Consider the following 23,820-nt stretch of genomic DNA (forward strand, 5'->3'; position numbering starts at 1 on the left):
TAGATTAGATTAGATTAGCTCCGAAGGCCTATAGCAGCTTGCAGAGATTGCTAAGACAAGTAATCCTCTCTGCAGGCTGCTGAAATGAGGTAAATGGATGCACGGGAGGTCGGGGGGTTGCAGGCCTTCAGGGGTGGGGTGCAGGCCTTCGGGGGGGAGAGAGGCTTTCTGTGGGGGTGCAGGTCTTCAAGGGGTAGGGACAGGCCTTCAGGGAGAGTGGTGCAGGCCTTGAGGAGGGACAGGCAGGCCTTCAGGGGTGGGATGCAGGCCTTCAGGGGGGACAGGCCTTCAGGGGTGGAGGTACAGGCCTTCAGGGGGACAGACAGGCCTTCAGGGGGAGTGGTGCAGGCTTTCAGGTGGGGACAGAACTTCAGGGGAGGGGGGCCCTGGTGTAGAAGTACAGGGAGGGAGGGAAGGGAGGGTTCAAAGATACATGCACATGCCGGACTTTGGGGGAAAGAAATAATGGGTCTAAAAACAGAGGAGAGGGAGAGAGATAATAATAACAGTTTATATACCGCAGGACGGTTAAGTTCTATGCGGTTTACAAAGATTAAAAGATGCTACAAATTGAGTAGAATTAACAAAGTTAAAAGCTAGTGATTAACAGTTCAAGAGATCAGTTATTGTGGAGTAAGATTGTCCAGGTCAGTTACCTAAATACTTCAGGAACAGATATGTCTTTAGGTGCTTCCTAAATTCCCCGTAAGTAATAGGTATAAGCAATTGTTCCAGATCTTTACCCCATAGTGCTGCCTGATGTGAGAAAAGATGTTGATGATGTCTTTTAAATTTACATCCTTTAACCGGTGGAGAAACAAAATTCAAGTGTGAGCTTCTCTTATGTCTGTTGGTTGAGAGAGAGAAAAGTTCCATTATATATTAAGGGGCTAAACGGAATAGTACCTTAAAGCAAAAACATCCGGTCTTAAACTTCACCCGTGCCTCCATCGGCAGACAATGCAGAAGTCGGTAGGAAGGTGTTACATGATCGAACTTCTTAAACCCCAAAATTAGCTTGAGATGGTGGACAATGGGATTTAGGGAGGGAGAGAAGTTGGACACAAGGGATGGTGTGTAGGGGGGATTGAGATACTGGATAGGAGGGTAGTTGGGAAAAGAAAGGGAGAGATGGTGGAATCTGGTGTGGTGAGGAAGGAGGGAGAGATGCTGGATGAAAGGGTAGTTGAGAAAAGGTGGATCTGTGGATGGAGACAAAAAAAAGGAAAGATGCCAGACCTCCAAGGGAGGGAAGGGAAATGGAAGGGGAGGAATGAGATAGAAGATGGATGGTTAGCACAGAGAAAAAAGAAAGAAGGAGACCCTGGCAAGCAAATTATCAGAAGACAACCAGAGCCTGGGACCAACAAGATTTGAATAATGACCAGACAATAAAAGGTAGAAAAAATAATTATATTTTCTGTTTTGTGATTACAATATGTCAGATTTGAAAAGTGTATCCTGCCAGAGCTGGTGTTAGACCGCAAACGTGAGCTAGAAATTAACAAAAGTCTTTTTTGTTTGTTTATTTTGTTTACACCACAGCGCCAGTGTGGTTAGGAGAAGGCAAAGGGGGTGAAGAAGCTATAAAATAAACCCAACACGATGTTTGAAACAAACAAAAAAAAAAACACCTAATTGGGCAGGAAAAGTGAATCGAATCAAAAAATCGATTTAATAGGCCGAATCGAATCAATTTTTTTTTTTTTTTTAAATCGAGCAGCATTAGTGGGTGCCATGCCAAAGAGTCTTATGTTTGAAGCTTGTGCAGGTAAGGCAGAGCTTACAGGAATGAGGCATGGACAAGGACACTGACAAAACTCGCAGGGACGGGACGGGACGGGGGAAATTGAGTTCCTGCGGGGACAGGGACAAATTTGTTCCCATGTCATTCTCTAATACTGATCCTTCTGCTCCTTCACTCCACTCCCTCTTGCACCAGTTCTTGAGATGATACGCAGCCACTTTAGCCTTTGTGCTGTCTCTGGATTCTTATTTTGTCTGTGGCTGACAACTTGCCATTCTGATCCAAAATGCAGTTAAAGAAATGTATCTGTAAGTTATCATATCCTATTCTATTCTACAGTATTTTGTTGTCTTATATTCCACCTTTAACTTAAAGCTGCAGAATGGATTACAATAAGAACATAAGAAGTGCCTCTGCTGGGTCAGACCAGAGGTCCATCATGCCCAGCAGTCCGCTCACACGGGGGCCCACCAGGTCCATGACCTCTATCTATACCAGTGCTCTCAAACTCAAACCCTTAGTGGGGCTACATTTTATATTTGTAGGTACTTGGAGGGCCGCAGAAAAAAATAGTTAATGTCTTATTAAAGAAATGACAACTTTGCATGAGGTAAAACTCTATAATTTATAAATCTTTCCTTTAACAGTTAAAGGAAAGATTTATAAATTATAAAAAGTTTTACCTTATGCAAAATTGTCATTAATTATTTTTTCTGCGGCCCTCCAAGTACCCTATTTTTTCTGCAGCCCTCACATTTAAAGTTTAATATCTTTCCTTTCTCAAAACTGACACATTTCAATCATTATATTGAAAATAAAATCATTTTCCCTACCTTTGTTGTCTGGTGACTATTTTTCTGTGCATTTAACTATGTTTCCAGGGTCTTCTTGTCCTTTGACTGGTTTTCTCTCCGTCTTCACTTTCTGCCTTGCATCCATCTTTGGCATTAACTTAATATTCAATTTTTCTGCTTTCTTTTCAAAATCTACATTTCCATGTCTTACCTTCCCTTCTATCTCTCTCTTCTTCTGTCCCTATTTCTATGGTCTGACATCTCTTTCCTTTCTCTCCCTCCCTCCTTCCTTCCTTTCCCCTGGTCTGGCATCAGTCTCCTTCCCTCCCCCAACTTTTTATTTCTTTCAACCTGCCCCCTTCTTTCTTTCTCTCTCTCTCCGTGCCCCCTTTCTTTCTTTTTTTCTTTCTCCATGACCGCCCTTTCTTTCTGTCTTTCTCTCTCCATGCCCCTTTCTGTCTGTGTCCCGTTTCCCTTCTTTCTTTCTGTCTCCCTGTCCCCCCTTTCTTTCTTTACTTCTCCCTGCCCTCCCCCAGGCTACCACCACTGCAATCGGGGAACAGGCTGCCGCCACCACAATCGGGGAACAGGCCAGCGCAGAAGTCTTAACTCTCCCTGCTTATCTTCCCCAGTGCGGGGCCAACCAATTCACACCACCCAATGTCAATTCTAACGTTGGGGAGGAACTTCCGGGCCAGCCAGGCAATGATTGACTGGCCCGGAACTTCCTCCCCGACGTTAGAATTGGTCGGCTCCGAGCTGGGGAAGATATGCAGGGAGAGCTAAGACCTCGGGCGCTGGCCTGTTGCCCGATTGCGGTGGCTTGGGGGAGGGCAGTGGTAAGGGAAGCAGATTGGGGACCCCTGCTTTAGATGAGGACAGATTGCGGGCCACATGTTTGAGACCACTGATCTATACCCTTCTATCCCCTTTTCCTTCAGAAAATTGTCTAAACCCTTCTTGAACTCCAATACCGTACCTTGTCCTACCACACCCTCTGGAAACGCATTCCAGGTATCAACCACCCGTTGGGTGAAGAAGAACTTCCTAGCATTGGTTCTGAATCTGTCCCCTCTTAATTTTTCCGAATGGCCTCTCGTGCTTGTAGTTTTCGAAAGTTTGAAGAATCTGTCCCTCTCCACTTTCTCTATGCCCTTCAAGATCTTGTAAGTCTCTATCATGTCCCCTCTAAGTCTCCGCTTCTCCAGGGAAAAGAGCCCCAGTTTCTCCAATCTTTCGGCATATGAAAGGTTTTCTATACCTTTTATCAAACATGTCGCTCTCTTCTGAACCTTCTTTAGGTATGGCGACCAATATTGGACGCAGTACTCCAGATGCGGGCGCACCATCGCCCGATACAACGGCAGGATAACTTCTTTTGTTCTGGTTGTAATAACCTTCTTGATTATGCCTAGCATTCTATTCGCTTTCTTAGTGGCTGCTGCCACTATAAGATAGCTTTCTTATTACAATAAATCAATCATTATACAATATTAATTTAGAAACAGGTTAGTTTTTAGAACTTTTCTAAGTTGAATATATGAAGGGATCTTTTGAATACAAATAAGTATTTTATTCCATATTATTGCGCTCTGAAAAGTAAAAGATTTCTCTCAATTTGAATTTAACTGCACATATTTCATTGACGGAAAATTTAAATCCGTCCTATAAAAATCTCTAATACACTTCTCCCTACGTATTTGCGGTTTCAGCAAACGCGGTTTCGATTATTCATGGTTTTTAGCTTCCTCCTCATAAATTACATCAGCTTGCGTAGAGAAATTGCTGATTCCAAGTGTTTGCAGAGAAAAGCGCTGATTCCCAGCACTTTCTTCACCATGTTTCACCTCTCCTTCAGGAACAGGCCAGGTCTCCCACCATGTTGTTCGTGGTTTCACCATATTCACGATGGTTTTTTAATAGAAAACAGTGAATAACATATGAAAAAGTTATTCGCAGTTTTTCTGTATTTGCGGGTCTGTTAATCCCCTATCACAGCGAATACAGAGGGAGAAGTGTAGTAGTATTATCAAATACAAATTATTTAAATTCATATAATTGTTAACAAAAGTCTATGTCACTGTGACATCATTAACTGATACCCTGGGTTTGGTTGTTTTTTTGTTTGTTTTTTTCAAATACCAGTAGTTTTACAGTGTAAACATTTTTGAATGCATGAAAACTGTTGGATGGTCATTAAACAAAGTCTGTAGCTTTGTCGTGTTCAAAGATAATCTCACTGCACTCGGCACATAAATGTAGATAGTAACAATAAATTTCACTTTTGAAATATCAAGTGGTTGCTGAGAAAACAACAAAAAAATCCTAGGATTTTTTTTGCCTCACCATATACATCCTTCTTATCTGGAGTCTTTCCTGGGAGGAAAAAGGTATGGTCTCCGCTCCTCCCTTGTAATGGGTTTTATGCTTTCCTCCAAAACTCCCACTTGAATCGTATTGAACCTGAATCTCTGAGTGTACCACTTACTGTTGTTGTTCTTTGATTAATTTCTGGAGCAGGGGCCAGAATGTTCTGTCTGCAACTGCAAAGACATCATATTTTTGAAAGTCTGCAACACATGTAAAGCATAATGAGATCATTCTCAGATACAAGTATGGCACTTTAAATACAAACATCTGAATTCTACTGAGCAGACAGAAAGGCAGTTATGCCATTTGGACAGGTTCCAAATGGAATAAGAAACCACGTGTTGTCATTATTATTATCCATTTGCTGCTGGGTAAAATAGAGCATGGGAAAACAAAGTGGCCTTCCTATTGTCATATTGAAAGTAAGGGGGTATTGGTCCTAGAATTTAGAAGCTCTAAGAAAGCCAATTCTCTCTGAAATTAAGGGGCCATTAGTGTGCATTAAACTTTGTTTTCTCCAAGGCATTTTAGGCCTGACTCTATAAATGGCATCTAACTCAGTAAGCACCATTGAAAATGGCACCGACCGCATGTAATTCAAAGTTAGGTGCCATTTGTAGAATTAAGTTAAGCACCGGTAGGCATATACAGCCAGAGGCATAGTAAGGAGGGGTGGGGGTGTAGACCGCCTTGGGCGCCATGTCGGTAGAGGTGCTAGCACCTCCCTGCCACACCATGCCACGCTTGCACCATCCCTTCCCCCACCCCATACCTCTGTAGATCTTTGCCAGCATGAGCAACTTCTCCTGCCTGTTGCTCGTGCCAGCCTAGTTCCCTGGGGCAAGGAAGTGATTCAGAACATCACTCCTGGCAGACATCAGAGAGAAATCCAACTCTGGTGTGAGGAGTATGGTAGAGAAAAGCCACTCGCGCTAGTGAAGATTTAGAGGTACAGGGAGAGGGAGAGCATGAGTTTGGAGTGAGGGCGCAGAGAAGAGGGTGTGGGCACTTCCTACAATTACTATACCACTGTCTACAGCTTAGGTGCTGGTATATTAAGCCAGGGTTTTCTTTGACTAAAATACTGGTGCTTAACTCTATCTACCCCCAAACTCCACCAATAACCATGCCTACTTTTCAGTTAGGCACCTCAATGTAGATGCCTACATTGTACATTGTACCGATGTAGGCACCTATCTGAAAATTAAAGTTTTAAAATCTAATCTAAATTTTGGATTTTTAAACCGTGTCATCTCTCCAAAAGAAGTTCAGCTGGGTTCACATAAAATCAATAATCAAAGTGAAAGTAGTTAGATTGGAGAGAAAATAACTTATTAACGAAGACTCTCATCCAACATCCTAGAGAAGGCCTGCATAACTTCGGCCCTCGCCAGGCCAGATTTTCAGGATTTACCAAATGAATATGCATGAGATCAATATGCATACAATGGAAAGCAGTGCAGGCAAATAGATCTCATGCAAATTCACTGGGGAAATCGCAAAAACCCGACTGGATTCGGCCCTCGAGGACCGGAGTTGTGCAGGCCTGTCCTAGAGAGAAGATAACTAATTTTCCTTAGAACAATTTTCTAAGGACTGTTGAAATAAAAGTGTTTTCATAGATTTACGGAAAAACTGGAAGGACATTCAATTAACAGCGCCAACTGAACCAATTTAAAAATTAAGTTAGTTGCCTACATCAGTAGACGTCCCAATCTAGGCACCTACTGGTAGGCACCATTTATAGACTCTGGGCCATAACATCCTGGTGATGCTAGAGCAGGGGTGGGCAACTCTGGTCCTCGAGGGCTGGAATCCAATCGGGTTTTCAGGATTTCCCCAATGAATATGCATTGAAAGCAGTGCATGCAAACAGATCTCATGCATATTCATTGGGGAAATCCTGAAAACCAAATTGGATTCCAGCTCTCAAGGACCCGAGTTGCCCAAGTCTGTGCTAGAGTCTAGATTTGACAATTCAGTTTTCCCTTCTGCCCAACTTAACTGCAACTGTTTTTGTTCTATGTCCCTTCTAATAAAAGTTTCCATTACATATTTTAGTGCAGATTCCATTACAGGATTCACCGTTATACGGTAAAAGGGAAGAAAAGAGAAAGAAAATTTCTGGCCTAATACACTGACCACTTCAGGATTCATGTTTCCTTCTTACCGTTCATCCATCCTCGGTCTTTATCTAGCTCAGCGTTTGTTCACTATATTGTGAGCTCCGCAGAGCAGAAGCTATCTTTTTTGTGTGTGTCTCGAAAGCAATGTGTATTCGTTCCAGAGCCCCATAAGTATTTAATAGTTAGGAGGGCTGTTCAGAGTGATGTAGCACTTCTTAACTTTTCTGTGGAAAAAAATACACACAAAACTTTAGCATTGCCCTTTTTTTTTGTTGTTCTTTTCTTGTCTCTTTTCATGCCCTCAGTTGTCCTCGAGGATTGCTAGATTTTGATGAGATTGCTGTTTGCCTGTGGAAGGCAGATGAGATATACAGCCTGTTACCCTGATGTGGAGTGCTCTGGAGTCTGCTGATTAAATAAATCTCTGCAACATCTGTTTCTCTCCATTTCTGGCAGCACGCAAGGGCATGAGCCTTTCCTCTGCTGGATTCACCAGAAACTATTGCAGTCAATGAGAATCTTTGTATCTGCATACATTCCACGGTCCATTTTTAGACAGGAGGCAGGAGTGCACCTTACTTAAGCATTCTAAACAGCCATTACACTAGAGCAGGGGTAGGCAATTCCGGTTCTCGAGAGCCACAGGCAGGTCAGGTTTTCAGGATATTCACAATACATATGCATGAGATAGATTTGCATCTCAAGGAGGCAGTGCATGCAGATCCATCTCGTACATATTCGTTGTGGATATCCTGAAAACATGACCTGCCTGTGGCTCTCGAGGACCTGAATTTGCTTATCCCTGTACTAGAGGAAGTCTCCCTGCTATATACCTGTCAAGGAGCACATCATGTGAGTGTGTGTAGTGTTTCTGATCCTTCGCCATGTTCAACCAGTAGTTAATACTGTCACCAGCACTGTGTTAATCATCTAAGCCCGCTTTATATAATGGGTCCATAACCTTCTCCTGTCCCCCAACAAGCAATGGTCTTAACAGAGGTGCCTAGGGCCTTGAAGGAATTCTATTCCCTTCAACTCAACCCACCTTAGATCCAAATAGAATTACCAGGAGGCAGAATCTGATTATGTGTTGTGTCCTAGCAGAATAAAAGGCTCAGAAGAGTTACACAAATTTATCTAATGCATATTCACAGTGGCTCCCAATTGCCTCTGAATGAGTAGAGAATAGGAAGGGGGCTGAATAGAGAGAAAGGATGGGATGATGGGGGAGGAATTTTGTCTCATTGATATTTAGGGGCATTTTCAAAACACTATGAGGTTTATAATCAAAACAGAAATACATCTAAAAACCCACCCAAATTGGCACTTGGACAGGTCGTCCAAGTGCCAATAATCAAAATGGGGTTTTGATTATTCAAAATCACAGGTCTTTGGAATGACCTTACTATCCCTCTATGGAACCTGGGCTCCCTCCAATTATTCTGCAAGCAACTGAAAACTTGGCTTTTCTCTAACATGTAATTCTAATTTCCCCCTTACTCTTCATTTCTATATATAAGCTCATGTAAACCTTTTCCTTTCTCTTCTTATATTTTAAGTTCTTTTAAACAGTGCCGAGCTCCACTTTCGTGGAGATGATGCGGTATATAAACTTAAGGTTTAGTTTAGTTTAGTATCCAGGGACTTTTTAGGCCTCTGAATGCTACTGTATGCCCAGAGCTGACAGGGGTGTTTTAGGAGGAGTGGTGAGGGTGGTTTTGGGCAGGATGTGGGCTGACTTAGACTTAGTCGTATTGCAGGAATAACCAAAAGTTTTACGAGGCTTCCTGGACGGAACTTATATGTTGTGACTTAGGCAATCTAAAAACAGGTCTAAGGGCTCCTTTTACAAAGGTATGCTAGCGCTTTTAGCGCACGCACCGGATTAGCATGCACTACCCGAAAAACTACCGCCTGCTCAAGAGGAGGCGGTAGCGAGCGCTATTCTGCGCGTTAAGGCCCTAATGCACCTTTGTAAAAGGAGCCCTAAGTGCCCAGAAGGTATCCAAAGTGACCAGATAACTACTGTAGACACAAAGTACAGACTCCCCACACACTCCCCCAGTGATCACTGACCCCCCCACCATAAAAATTGGAATAAAAATGTACATACCTGCCTCCAGAACATCAGCATCTGGCATAGTAAAGCCTAGTAGAGCTGCACAGAGGTAGCTTAAGTATTTGGGGGTGGGGGCTAATGAACCATAGAGAGAATGACCCAGCCCATAAGCCACTCTAACCACTGCATTCATGGTGAAAAATGTGAGTCCACCAAAAAACCCCAGAACACCACATGCAGCCATAAGGGCTATTGGGGTGGTAGACAGGTGGGTATAGTAGATTTTGGGGGGCTGACCATGAGCTGCAAGGGAGTTATGGTGAGATGTTTATGTGGCACCCATTTTGTGAAGTTGACAATAGTGCCCTGTAAGGTGCCCCACTATTCTGATGCCATGTCTGGGGGGCCAGTCCATCACTTTGCTGGTCCCTCCCACATCCAAAAGGTCTTATTCTAGGCGTTTGGGACTTGGACAATTTTTGGATGAGAATGCAATATAAAGATAGATGACTTAGATGTCTGGATGATGAAACGGCTGGACATAGAAATAGAGAATTTTTGAAAAAAAATATTTTGGATGTATTTTTTGAGAATGGACTTTAGACGCTGCCAACTTTGGGTGGCAGGCGTCCTAGGCCCAAAATGAACTTAGACGTATGTTTTAATTATGCCGATCCACAGCTTCCAAAAAAATGGCTTAAATCGGCACTTGGACGTTTATCTCGCCAAAACGTTTAACTACTGATTTTCAAAGCTGACTTTCTGGATGTCTTGCTAAGATTCTTAGCCTTTGTGCATCCAAAATTTGAGGGGACATTTTGAAGGTGTGCTTTGAATGGGCTTAGCACTTGGAAGTCTTATGGTGATAATCAAACATTTCCCAAAATGTCCAGGACGGAGCTTAGATGTCCAGAGCTAGACCTGTTTTAAAAGCATCTAAGTGCCAAAAAGGAACCCAAACTGACCAGATGACCACTGAAGGGATTAAGTAATGACCCTCCCAATCCCCCTGTAGTCACTGGCCCCCCTCCCACCCCACAAAGATTTAAATGAAACAGTACACACTTGTCTCTAGAACACAGCACCTGGTATGGGAAAGCCTGGTAGAGCAGCACACAGGTGTCTAAAGTAGCTTTGTTGGTGGGCTAGTGAGCCATAGAGAGGAGATCCTAGTCCCATAATCCACTCTAACCACTACATTTATGGTGGAAAATGTGAGGCCACCAAAACCCTACTATACTGCCATATAGGTTCCAACTGGAACCACGGGGTGGGAGGGGATGCACACAGATGGATCAAGCACTGGTTGTCGGGTAGACTGCAGAGGGTCGGAGTGAAGGGCCAATATTCTGACTGGCGGGGAGTCACGAGCGGTGTGCAACAGGGATCGGTGCTGGAGCCGTTACTCTTCAACATATTTATCAATGACCTGGAAAAGGAGGCAAAGTGCGAGGTTATAAAATTTGCAGACGATACCAAACTGTGCGGTAGAGTTAGGTCCAGGGAGGAGTGTGAGGACCTGCAAAGGGACCTGGACAAGCTGGAAGACTGGGCAAACAAATGGCAAATGTGCTTTAACGTGGAAAAATGCAAGGTCATGCATATAGGGAAAAAGAACCCATTGTTCAACTACAAATTTGGGGGGGGGGCATTGTTGGGAGACAGCAGACTTGAGAGAGACTTGGGTGTGCTGGTGATGCATCACTGAAGCCATCTGCACAGTGCGCAGCAGCCTCGAAAAAAGCCAACAGGATGCTGGGCATCATAAAGAGGGGCATAACAACCAGGACGCGGGAAGTCATCATGCCATTGTATCGAGCAATGGTGCGTCCACATCTGGAATACTGCGTTCAGTATTGGTCGCCGCACCTCAAGAAGGACATGGCGGTACTTGAGAGAGTCCAAAGGAGAGCAACAAAACTGGTAAAAGGGCTGGAACACTGCCCATACGCCGAGAGGTTGGATAGGCTGGGGCTCTTCTCTCTGGAAAAAAGGAGGCTCAGGGGAGATATGATAGAGACCTTCAAGATCATGAGGGGCATAGAGAGGGTGGATAGGGACAGATTCTTCAGACTGAAGGGGACAACAAGTACGAGGGGGCATTCGGAGAAACTGAAGGGAGATAGGTTCAAAACAAATGCAAGGAAGTTTTTTTTCACCCAAAGGGTCGTGGACACTTGGAATGCGCTACCGGAGGAAGTGATCAGGCAGAGTACGGTACAGGGATTCAAACAGGGATTGGACGGATTCCTGAGGGATAAAGGGATCGTGGGATACTGAGGGAGGAGCTGGGATGTAACACAAGTATAGAAAGCTAACCAGGTAATAAGTATAGAAACCCAAAAGGTCGTGCATGTGCAAGACCGGAGGGTTAGGACTACGATGGGAAGATAGGACTTCAATGAGAAACCAAGGCGGCAAGGGAGCCCCTTCTGGTGATTCAGACAGGTCGTGACCTGTTTGGGCTGCCGCGGGAGCGGACTGCCGGGCAGGATGGACCTATGGTCTGACCCGGCGGAGCACTGCTTATGTTCTTATGCTTATGTTCTTATGGGGGTGGTAGACAGGTGGTCATAGTAGATTTTGGGGGAGTTTTGGGAGGGCTCATCATCATTTATAAGGGGGTAATAATGAGATGTACATCTGGCACCCTTTATGTGAAGTTCATAGCAGTGTCCTCTAAGGTGCCCCACTCCTCTGCTGGCATGCCTGTATGGTCAATCCATTACAATGCTGGTCCTTTCCATTGACGTTTTGAACTTGGATGTTTTTGTGGTCAAAAACAGCAAAAAAAAAGTTACGGGTCTTAAAGTTGGATGTCCTGACGTCCAAGATGTCCAAATAAGTAATTTTAAAACTTTTTGGACATCAAGTGGTTTTGACAATGGACGTTTCCGCACTCTGACTTTTGGACCTCTTGTGGGAAATGAGCAAAGTCAGACTTAGACATACTATTGAAAATAAAAACAGTTTTAAAATGAGTGGCTTTAAGAAGTGTATTCTTGCATTATCTTGCCAGTGCTTGCTTTATGTATATTGTTTTGCTGACTCAGTAAACAGATTTGAACATTCATTGTGGATACTCTGAAAAACTAGCTGGGTGTGGGGTCCCCTAACATGTTTGGAAAGATTTTCTTTAAGCAATTTGCAGTCAAACTCATGAAATCTAGTTCCTGGGCTTTCAAGTAAATCTTCCTCCTCTCTGCTCTTCCCCCACTTCCCCTTCCCTCTCTCTATCCAGTACTTTCTATCTCAGCAGCAGCGGGCAAGGTCATATGAAAATAACATAACAACATAACAATACTGGATCAGACTAATGGTCCATCTAGCCCAGTAGCCTGTCCTCACGGTGGCCAATCTAACCCAGTTCACCACTTTGGGTCCTAACTTCAGCCCTTCAAGTTTGTTCAACAGCCTCCTATGAGGAACTGTATCAAAGGCTTTGCTGAAATCTAAGTAAATTACATCTAGCATGTCCTAGATCTAGCTCTCTGGTCACCCAATCAAAATATTCAATCAGATTCGTTTGGCACAATTTACCTTTTGTAAAGCCATGTTGCCTCGGATCCTGTAACCCATTAGATTCAAGGAAGTACACTATCCTTTCTTTCAGCAACACTTCCATTATTTTACCAACAACTGAAGTGAGGCTCACCGGCCTGTAGTTTCCTGCTTCATCCCTGTGACCACTTTTGTGAATAGGGACCACCTCCGCTCTCCTCCAATCCCCAGGAATCACTCCCATCTCCAGACATTTGTTGAACAAGTATTTAATAGGACTCGCCAGAACCTCTCTGAGCTCCCTTAGTATCCTGGGATGGATCCCGTCTGGTCCCATGGCTTTGTCCACCTTCAGTTTTTCAAGTTGCTCATAAATACTCTCCTCCGTGAACGGCGCAGAATCTACTCCATTTTCTCGTGTAACTTCGCCAGACAACCTCGGTCCTTCTCCAGGATTTTCTTCTGTGAACACAGAACAGAAGTATTTGTTTAGCACATTTGCTTTTTCCACATATCAGTTCCCAGCATCTTTTAGTTTAGCAATTCCATTTTTCATCTTCTTCCTTTCACTAATATATCTGAAAAAAATTTTTTTTTCCCTTTTTTTACATTTTTAGCCATTTGTTCTGCCTGTGCTTTCGCCAGACCTATCTCCCTCTTGGCTTCTTTAAGTTTCACCCTGTAGTCCTTTCTGCACTCCTCTTCTTGGGTTTTTTTATATTTCACGAACGCCAACTCTTTCACCTTTATTTTCTCCGCCACTAGTTTGGAGAACCATATCGGCTTCCTTTTTCTCTTGTTTTTATTGATTTTCTTCACATAAAGGTCCGTAGCCATTTTTATCACTCCTTTCAGCTTAGACCACTGTCTTTCCACTTCTCTTATGTCCTCCCATCCTAACAGCTCTTTCTTCAGATACTCTCCCATTGCATTAAAGTCCATACGTTTGAAATCTAGGATTTTAAGTAACGTGCGGCCGCTCTCCACTTTAGCCGTTATATCAAACCAAACCGTTTGATGATCGCTACTTCCCAGGTGAGCACCCATTCAAACATTAGAGATACTCTCTCCATTTGTGAGGACCAGATCCAATATCGCTTTTTGCCTTGTGGGTTCTGTCACCATTTATCTGAGCAGAGCCTCTTGAAAGGCATCCACGATCTCCCTACTTCTTTCCGATTCCACAGACGGAACATTCCAGTCCGCATCCGGCAGGTTGAAATCTCCCAACAGTAGAACCTCCCCTTTCTTTCCAAACTTTTGGATATCCACAATCAGATCCTTATCAATTTGCTGCGATTGAGTCAGAGCTCTGTAGACTACACCCACGTAGATAGAAGTTCTATCTTCTCTTTTCAGAGCGATCCATATCACTTCTTCCTCTCCTCAGGTCCCTTGCATTTCGGTCGCTTGGATATTGATCTTTACATAGAGAGCTACTCCTCCACCTTTTTGACCATCTCTGTCCTTTCTAAAAAGATTATATCCTGTTATGTTTGCATCCCATCCATGTGATTCACTGAACCATGTCTCTGTGATAGTGACAATATCTAGATCTGCCTCTAACATCAGGGCTTGCAGATCATGAACTTTGTTGCTTAGACTGCGAGCATTTGTGCTTTCCAGCTATTTTTCAGCGGTAATCTCCTTTTTCATATGGATTTTTGTTTTGTTTCATTTTCCGTTGCAATACTAAAAAATGAGTTGCTAATATTGTTTATTTTGCAATCTTTATTACTATCACATTTTTTCTTTTGCTGGGGGTGGTCTCTAGAATTGTCATTCACACATACACCACCCCACCTTCTAGTTTAAATGCCTAGAAACATATTGTCTAAATTTCTCTGCAAGGTTTCTTTTTTCTGCTGTAGTAATATGTAGCCCATCAGTGCAATATAGCTTCTTGTCCTTCCATGTATTTCCCCATCCTCCTATGTACCTGAAGCCTTCTTGATGACACCAGGCTTTGAGCCATCTATTAAAGTCCTCTGTGTTTTTCACTCTTTGCTCTCCCTTTCCATATGCAGGCAGTATTTCAGAAAAAGCTAAAGTCTTTACAAAAGGTTTCAAACCCTTACCAAGCTCCCGAAAAGCTTTCTGTGCTGCAAGTGTGGAGTTGTTGGCCAGGTCATTTGTTCCCAGATGGATAACAACATCAATGTTAGTTTCTTCCTTAATTATAGTCTGAATTTGCCTGGAACTCCTGGTAGCTGAGGATCCTGGAAGACATTTCACTATTTTGTTCTCCTCGCCTTGTGTTCCAAGGTTAATGCCTCTAATGATGGAAACCCCCAACAGTAATAGTTTTCTCTTTTTGGCTTTTTTATTTGTGCTTAGGATGTACTTGTTCTCATGAGTTACCTTCATTGGTTCCAGTCCCACCTCCCTTCTGTTTTCTTAAGTATCGCAGTGCACTAGTGGAGCGAAGGAATTCTGTAGAGGTAATATTTGTGAAGGTGGATGTTTCTGTGTTTCATGTCGCAGTCTTCCTGAGCCTACTGTGACCCATTTATTCCTGGGCTGTTTTATTCTTTGAGGTAGAGGTGGTAAGTTGGTATGATTTTGTGGCGTGATGAAAGCTGCTTTAATTGTATTCAATTCCTGTTTAAGTTTGCAGAGCTCCTCCTTAATACTAGCAAGTTGAAGACAGATGTGGCAAGCCTTAAGCCTCCAAATAGTATGTCTTGGAATTAAAGCACCACAGTGATTGCATAGAATAAAGGTCATCTTGATTGGTTATGAAGTGACTTGATTTGAGTAGTCCTGATTATTTGGGTCTCTATATATGAAAAGTGGTCCCTGGGGTTGGTGGGACTATAAGTCTTACCCTTATTCCTATGAAGAGAAAGAGGAAATAAGATTTAACAAAGGAAAGAGAAGGGTTTATTTTTTTATGTTTTTTTAAGTAAGAAACAGGGAGGAGGAGAAGAGAAATTAAGCAGATATAATGCTGAAAAACAGTGAAAAGAGCAGAATATGAAATGCTGAGTAACTTAGCTTTTAGAAGTCCACAGGGCAGACTTGTTCGCAGCACTGTCCCAAAGATAATACAGTTAACCTTAGTAGTAAATCAGAGCCCCTCCCTTCTCCACCTAATCAGCAGACACAGTGGTTGAAAACTAGTATGTCAGAAATACAGGCTCTATACCAGTGTTTTTCAACCTTTTTACACCTATGGACCGGCAGAAATAAAATAATTATTCCGTGGACCGGCGGTTGAAGAACACGGGGCTAAGTCATAGGCCAGACCCTGCCCATCTCTACCCAATCTCCACCCAGACTCCACCCCCATAATAGTACTAACTGCACCTTGCACATCCCATGCCTCATCTGGAAGCCTTCCCTCTGACGTTGCAAGGTAAGAGAGAAGGCTTCTGGTTCAGGCGCAGGATGCCCGTAGGAGCCACTGCCCATGGCTTTGTGCTCTGAATCAGTTAGGAAGAGGGAGCTGGCTCGAAGATAACGCCGCATCAATCGCACCATGGACCAGCGGTTGAAAAACACTGTTTTGGGCCTGATGCACGTGCTGGCCCTGTGGACCGGCACTGGTCCATGGACCGGTGGTTGAAGAACACTGCTCTATACCACCCTAAAACACAGGATTTTAAACAAAAATGCAGGCTCTATACCAAATCAGTGACTACCCTAAAACACAGGATTTATAACAGGATTTTCCCTACTTTAGTCACCCTGTGCCATAGGCACCAGGATTTAATTAGAGTTAATAAAGTCTTACCCTTATTCCTATGAAAAGGAAGAGGAAATAAGATTTAACAAAGGAAAGAGAAGGGTTTTATTTTTTTTTTTTTTAAGTAAGAAACAGGGAGGAGAAGAGAAATTAAGCAGATATAATGCTGAAAAACAGTGAAAAGAGCAGAATATGAAATGCTGAGTAACTTAGCTTTTAGAAGTTCACAGGGCAGACTTGTTCACAGGTGCTGAGCTTGTGACTTGTGGTTAACCATTATGTGTTGTTAATAAGATTATATTGTGTGTATATATGAAAATGAATGGAAAAAATGGTATTACAATTAGTACTATTATGAGGGCGGGTCTGAGGTGGAGCTTGGGTGGGGTCTGGGTGGAGCTTTTGCTCTCCCCCCAAACAAAAAAGTGTTCCGCTGCCTTTGGATAACCTTATAAATGTTATTGAATGTTCCTAGAAAACCTCACATTCATATGATTGAATTAAACTGGATAAGTAGGTAGCACTATATTTTGTAGTCATGTACATATTATTACTACTACTTATCATTTCTATAGCACTGCTAGATGTACGCAGCACTGTACATTAAACACGTAAAAGACAATCTAATTAAAACAGACAAACAGGACAAATAGGGGATAGGCATGCTGAAAGATATTCAGAGAAGTTGTGAGGAAAATAGTGATGATGAACTGTGTGTCATTTTCAATTTTTTACTGTGTTCCTTATAAGATGCCTTGCAATATTAGGGTACATAAGTTCCACTTCATCTACTGTATATGACTTACCCTGGGGCTGCCCCCATTAGACTCATCTGAATTCATGAAGTATTAATACCTTTCACTTTCTCTTTTCCCAGAATGTCGTGATGTGTTGATTCATTTGATGACAGACATTCTGAAGGAGCTAATGGAGATTGGGGTAGAGGAGGAGGCCTGCGTGGAACTACTCAGTAACATCCTGGAGGTCATTTACAGGGTTGAAAAGGTATGGATAAATTTGCAACTGCTGAAGGTCAGACGAAGGGATCTATTGCTCCCGTCATGAGAATGAACATGGTGCTACTAATATTCACTCTGTTGCAGAATAGCAGATTAATAGGCTAGTCCAGGGGTGGGCAACTCCAGTCCTTGAGGGCCATAATCCAGTCGGGTTTTCAGGATTTCCCCAATGAATATGTATGAGATCTGTTTGCATGCACTGTTTTCAATGCATATTCATTGGGGAAATCCTGAAAACCCGACTGGATTCTGGCCTTCGAGGACTGGAGTTGCCCACCTCTGGGCTAGTCCAATGGCTCACTGGTTGGGCAATATGTTCAAATTTGAGATAATATATCAGTGACTTTAGATCTCCAACATATACCTCACGTTTTTGGACTGGGACTCCTGTTCAAATATGTTTATTGAAGCATTTTTAGTCTTGTACAGCAACAGATAAGTGGAAACAACAAAAATAAGACTATAACAGTTACTCAATTCTTTATCATTCATCCACAAGCAGTACTATCACCGATCGGTGCACGTAGACAGGGCAGGATTAACCAATAGGCCAAAGTAGGCACGTGCCTAGGGCCCAAAATGGTCAGGGGGGCCCGATGAAGGAAGGCATCAACATTGTTTTTTTACAAAAGGCGATGGGCCCCTCCAGCATCGATCAACAATGCGGGCACCCCCCCCCCCCCAATCGACGGAAAATAAAACAAGCAAGCAACGCGGGTAAGAAAGGCAACGGGAACTGTAATTGTGCAAGCGGTGCTGCTTGCCCAAAGCTTCCCTCTGACGCAGCTTCCTGTTTCCGCCTGGGCGCATGGTGGGGTGGGGCGGAGCAGGGGGCTCAGTGCACTTGTGTGCCTAGGGGCCCTCGACGAACTAATCCTGCCCTGCATGTAGATCAGGCAAATTGTGAATATAATAGATCAGTCATCAGGTTACTGCTGTGAAAAATGTATAAGCAAACATTTGATATATAACATATGTTGTCCAACATGTTGGAATTATTAGAAAAAGTAATACAATCTCGTTTAAGTTTTGTAATATATATTAATGTCAAGGGGTCTGGTGGTATAGCATCAATTGCAGAAGTTATATATCGGTGCCCATATTTTGTTTAAGATCTGGATTTTCTTGGATTTTTCTGCAATTACTTTTTCATACTTTACTGTGAGGCATACTGCGTTCCACTATGTAGTTGAGTCAACTTTAGAAAAATCCTTCCAGGAGTGTAGTATGTTCTTTATTGCTAGAGAGAGGAGAATGCAAAACAATCTAGATTGATGTTCATCCATGATATCAGGGTTTTCTAGCCCCCTATGGCCTATTACTATAACTTTTATGGATAGACTTTCTTTTATATCCAGAATATATATTGTTTTCCAAACTGAGCACCAATATACATTCTAGAGGTCACATGAATATATCATATGTGTTAAGGTGCCCGGTTCTTTTTTGCAAGACCAGCATATGTTAGAGTGGTCTGTGCTTATTTTGGCTAACTTATGTGTGCGGTAATCGCCAGGACATCTACCTTTCTATCCTGTGCCTGCTGAGTTCATCTTCCTGACTTAAGAACTTAAAAATAGCCTTACTGGGTCCATCAAGCCCAGTAGTCTGTTCTCAAGGTGGCCAATCCAGGGCAAGCAATGGCTTCCCCCATGTCTTAATAACAAACTATGGACTTTTCCTTCAGGAATTTGTCCAAATCTTTCTTAACACCAGCTACACTATCCGCTTTTACCACAAACTCTGGCAACACGTTCCAGAGCTTAACTATTCTTTGAGTGAAAAAATATTTCCTCCTATTGGTTTAAAAAAAATATTTCCCTGCAGTTTCATCGAGTGTCCCCTAGTCTTTGTAATTTTTGATGTAGTGAAAAATCGATCCACTTGTACCCGTTCTACTCCACTCAGGATTTTGTAGACTTCAATCAAATTTCCCCTCAGCCTTCTCTTTTCCAAGCTGAAGAGCCCTAACCTTTTTAGTCTTTCCTCATACGAGAGGAGTTACATCTCCTTTATCATCTTGGTCACTCTTCTTTGAATCTTTTCTACTGCTGTTATATCTTTCTTGAGCTATGGAGACCATAATTGAATGCAATACTCCAGGTGAGGTCACACTATGGAGCGATACAGAGGCATTATAATATCTTTAGTCTTGTTAACCATCCCTTTTTTAATAAATCCTAGCATCTTGTTTGTTTTTTTGGCCGCCGCCACACATGTGGCGGAAAGTTTCATTGTATTGTCTACAATGACACACAGATCCCTATCAGTTTTCCTCCATTTATTTTTCTGCATCTCTATCTGCTTCTATTTTCAGCTTTCCATCTCCCTCATCTCATTATTCTACAGTTTTTATGCTAACTCTTCCCTCTTTCCACACTTCCAGCATCTTCTCTTTCCCCCTTTATTTTCACTCTTCTAATCTACTGTCTTGCCCCTCCATTCAGCATCTCCTCTCCCCTCTTTCCTTCAATACCTCATTTCTCTGCCTCCACCTCTTTCCAAGATCTCTCCCCATCACCCTTTCCCATTGCCACTTCCAGCACTACCTGCCAGACCCGAAATGTGAGACAGGCAGCCACAGCGGTCGTCCATGCTGTTTGCCGGTTTCCAGGAAGAAGGGGGGGGGGGGAGTGAGGAATCAGTGGCACATCTGGATTACAATTCAACCCTGCCTTCAGTCCGAGTCCCACTAAACCGGCTGGCAATGAAGAAGCCAGACACCGTGGGGGCCTTCCCTCTTGCCAAGTCACTACAGGCTCTGCCAGCCTCGATTCCGCCCCTCAAAATCAGGAAGTAACTAGAAGGGGTAGGATCAAGACCGGCCTCTGCTGGGAAGAATCAGCTGCCTGCCTGCAACTCCATTCTCCACAGCTAGACCCCTTGATGGTTTAAATTTTGATTGTTTTTTTGTTTTTAGTTAGAGAAGTATTCAAGTGTAGACTTGAATATAAACTGAGACCCCATTTTAGGGCCAATTGGGTGTTTTGAATTAACATATGAAAAGTATAAATTTTTATCAGAAATTGGTCTGAATGTGGTAAATGAAGGTAGTTACATGCTTGATCTAATTGCATCTGCTAAGTTGTTTACTGGACAATTGATAATTGTCGGTTGGAAAACTCAACCAGTACCATGGTCTAATCATGTTCTAAATGAATTTAAATGTCCAGCTTATTGCACTGAGGGGTCAGATGGCAAAATCAGATAACATAATTGCTACAAGGGGTCATATCCTAGTAGAGAGTTTATGGAATAAGGTAGATGTTTGTCATAAACTCTATTGGAATGGAATCAGCTTGAACAAAACTTTAAAATTTATACAGTGACAATAATAAAAGTTTTGGATGATATTGCTTTTTTCCAAACTAATCCCCCCTTTTTCAAAGCAGCGGTATTCGCAAGAATTCACGGGATCCAGTCAACAAGCCGCTCAGCGCCGAGGAGGAGCACCAAAGCGCGTTCCTGCTTGTTGCTGCTGAGCGGCAGAAGGAAGCCGATCCCGCGGATGAAGAGCCTGATAGGAGTTGGAAGTGAAGGGGAATGGGGCAGTGCCAATTTTTGGGGAGGCCACGGCCCCTGTAGCCCTCCCCCCCCCTGTTCCGACACCTATGAAAGGAGGCATATTCACAGAACACAGTTCTGTGCTTATTATCTATCCATAGGGTTATCATATGGCTCCAGAAAAAAAGAGGATGGATTAAGACATCTGGGTTTTACTTCCATTGAAAGCAATGGATGTAAACCCTGGATGTCTCAATCTGTCCTCCCTTTTCTGAAGCCATATGGTAACCCTATCTATGCAGGACCTGAGATAATACAATATGCTGTAAGGAAAAAAATTGTCATGTCACCAACACTGATTTGCAACATTGCCATAACAAACCGATTGAAGCATTCTGTAACCAACAGTGATAGCCAAAGAAACCTAGAAAATGTAAATAGACAAAATTATTCTGTAGTTAACAATCTAGTTTAAGCCAGAAAGAAGTGAGCAGTATCTTCTAACTAAGAAACCAGCCCTCACAAAATAGCCTGTGGTCATTGACACTATATTAGCATAGATGCTGAACATTAATGTCAAATATACAGTACAGTGCTGGCATAAGAAATAAAGTACTTTGGGCATACAGTATGTCTGTGCAGCCTGAAATAGCATTAAGATAAGTAATGAGGCACTTGTAGAGGGGTGTTTTCGAAAGAAATGCCAAGTCAGAATTGGGATGTCCTGCTCACAGGGGCAGATTCTGCAAATTGTGTCGTAATCTTTGGCCACCTAAAAAAAAAAAAGGCACCATTTACGTGTCAATCATGCTACAGTGCCGTTTGTAGAATCATGGCTCCCATTAAAGGTGGGTGCCAATAGTGTAAGCATGGGTTTTAAAGGCCTACATTGCCAGCGCCTGCCTTGGACAGAGAATCAAGCCTAACACCGCCTAAGGTGATTGCTGGCCCAAGGGGAGAGTGTGGCGCAGTGGTTAAAGCTACAGCCTCAGCACCCTGTAGTTGTGGGTTCAAACCCACGCTGTTCCGTGTGACCATCGGCAAATCACTTAATCCCCCCATTGCCCCAGGTACATTAGATAGATTGTGAGCCCACCAGGACAGACAGGGAAAATGCTTGAGTACCTGATTAAATTCATATAAACCATTCTGAGTTGCCTTGGGAGAATAGTATAGAAAATAAAATAAATAAACCATGCCTACTTTGAATTGGGCGCTACTAGGCACTTCTGTAGACATGATGCCAGCACCTGTGAGTACCTGCATTGTTTTAAATGAGATTTTAATTGATTTTTAATTAACATAGTCAATTAATGTGCCAATTAAAACAATTAAATTAGGCAATAGGATCCCTAGCACTGCCTAACTATTGGCACTGTTAGTAGAATCTGCCCTATGGACTCCTTTTACTAAGCTGCGCTGCGCTGACGCTAAATTGCCGCACATGCTAAACGCTAACGCCAGCATTAAGCTGGCGTTAGTTTTTGGCGCGTAGCGCGGGGTTAGCATGCACAGCAACGCAGCGCGCGCTAAAAACACTAGTGCACCTTAGTAAAAGGAGCCCTATAATGTCCAAACCCCCCCCCCCCCACACACACACACACACAAGCATTCATCTCACAGCAGTTTTTGGACTGGGACTCCTGTTCAAATATGTTTATTGAAGCATTTTTAGTCTTGTACAGCAACGGATAAGTGGAAACAACAAAAATAAGACATTCAAATATCCTGTTCAAAAATACATGAGGACATTCGTACACTAGAGATGTCCATCCTGAGCAACCATTTTACGCACTGAAATGGTTAAATTATAAACAGGGGGATACAAGGCATTCTTACGAAAATGGCCACATAGACATCCTTGCAGAACAGATGAGTAGCCTAGTAGTTAGTTCAGTGGACTGTAAACCATGGAATACAGATTCAAATCCCACCTGGATTTAAGTCCTGCTGAATATATTCCGCTAAAGATAACTGAACATAGGGCTAGATTCACTAAGCAAACCAATCGTGTACTGATCGGTTTGCGAGCCCTTTGCAACCCAATTTCCCTCTGACCCGATTCACTAACTTGTGTACCGATTCGATCCCGATCCGTGCATGCAAATGAGGGGAAATGGCATGCAAAGCAGGAAGGACACGATTCACTAAACTTTCTTCTGGCACACCGACTGGCTAGCCAATCAAAAAACAAGTGACTGGTGAGGACCAGTCGCTTGTGCTAAAACCCTGCTCTCTGCCCCGATTCTCCTGCTCTGGCTGCCCTGCTCCCTGCCCCGAGGATAGATTGCTTAAATTGGTGGTTTGACCATATCATATGCTTGCCGCCCTGTTCTCTTCTCTGCCCCGAAAAATAATGCTGGCTGGCCCGCTCGACTCTCCTGCTTGCCGCCCATCTCCGCTCTCATCTCTGCCTTGAAAAATAATGCTGGATGTCCCACAGTGCAAAATAAAAAAGCAGATCACGGACAACCCCCTCCCCCCCCGTATGCGCAGACCATCTACAGGCACAGAAGATGGTCTGCGCATGCGTCAGGATCGCTCACTAGCGATCTGTGTAGTTGGTGGGAGGCGTTACTCCTATTGTCCCCATTAGCATGCTGACTCATTGTGGATCAGTTAGCCTGCTGTGAATCAGGCACGATCAGGCAGGTTAGTGAATTGGGCCCATAGTTACCTGAGTAACGCTGCTGTTCACCAGCTTATTGAATTTTAAAGAAAACAATAGAATGTTTATTATGAACTTGTTATTCTGCCCATTCCAACAAGCAGGTCTTAATGGTTTACAATTATAAAAACAATAGATTAGCTCAGAAAGGAAATCCATTCAAAGCCAGGAGAAGATATCTACAATTGTAAAAAAAAAAAAAAAAAAAAAGCGCAAAAGTCTTCAAACTGCATGCAAATCAATCCAGCAAGAAGCACTCAATCGCTCCTCCAACTGCCCCTCCTTCCCATTAATGACAGCATACAAAAACATGAAATGTTTCTTCTGCTTGGGTCATTTGCCAA

At 43.1% G+C, this 23,820-nt stretch overlaps 1 protein-coding gene across 1 annotated transcript in view; it reads left to right on the forward strand.

The window, feature by feature from the left end:
- LOC117365127 (dedicator of cytokinesis protein 2-like) overlaps positions 1-23,820 on the forward strand; it is a 1,549,644-nt gene that overhangs the window by 465,363 nt on the left and 1,060,461 nt on the right. The window contains exon 26 of the mRNA XM_033955120.1: positions 17,163-17,290. Within this exon, the coding sequence (XP_033811011.1) occupies positions 17,163-17,290 (128 nt within the window). The remainder of the gene's footprint in view (positions 1-17,162; positions 17,291-23,820) is intronic.

This window comes from Geotrypetes seraphini, chromosome 1, assembly GCF_902459505.1.
Source record: "Geotrypetes seraphini chromosome 1, aGeoSer1.1, whole genome shotgun sequence".
In the NCBI taxonomy this organism is placed as follows: Eukaryota; Metazoa; Chordata; class Amphibia; order Gymnophiona; family Dermophiidae; genus Geotrypetes; species Geotrypetes seraphini.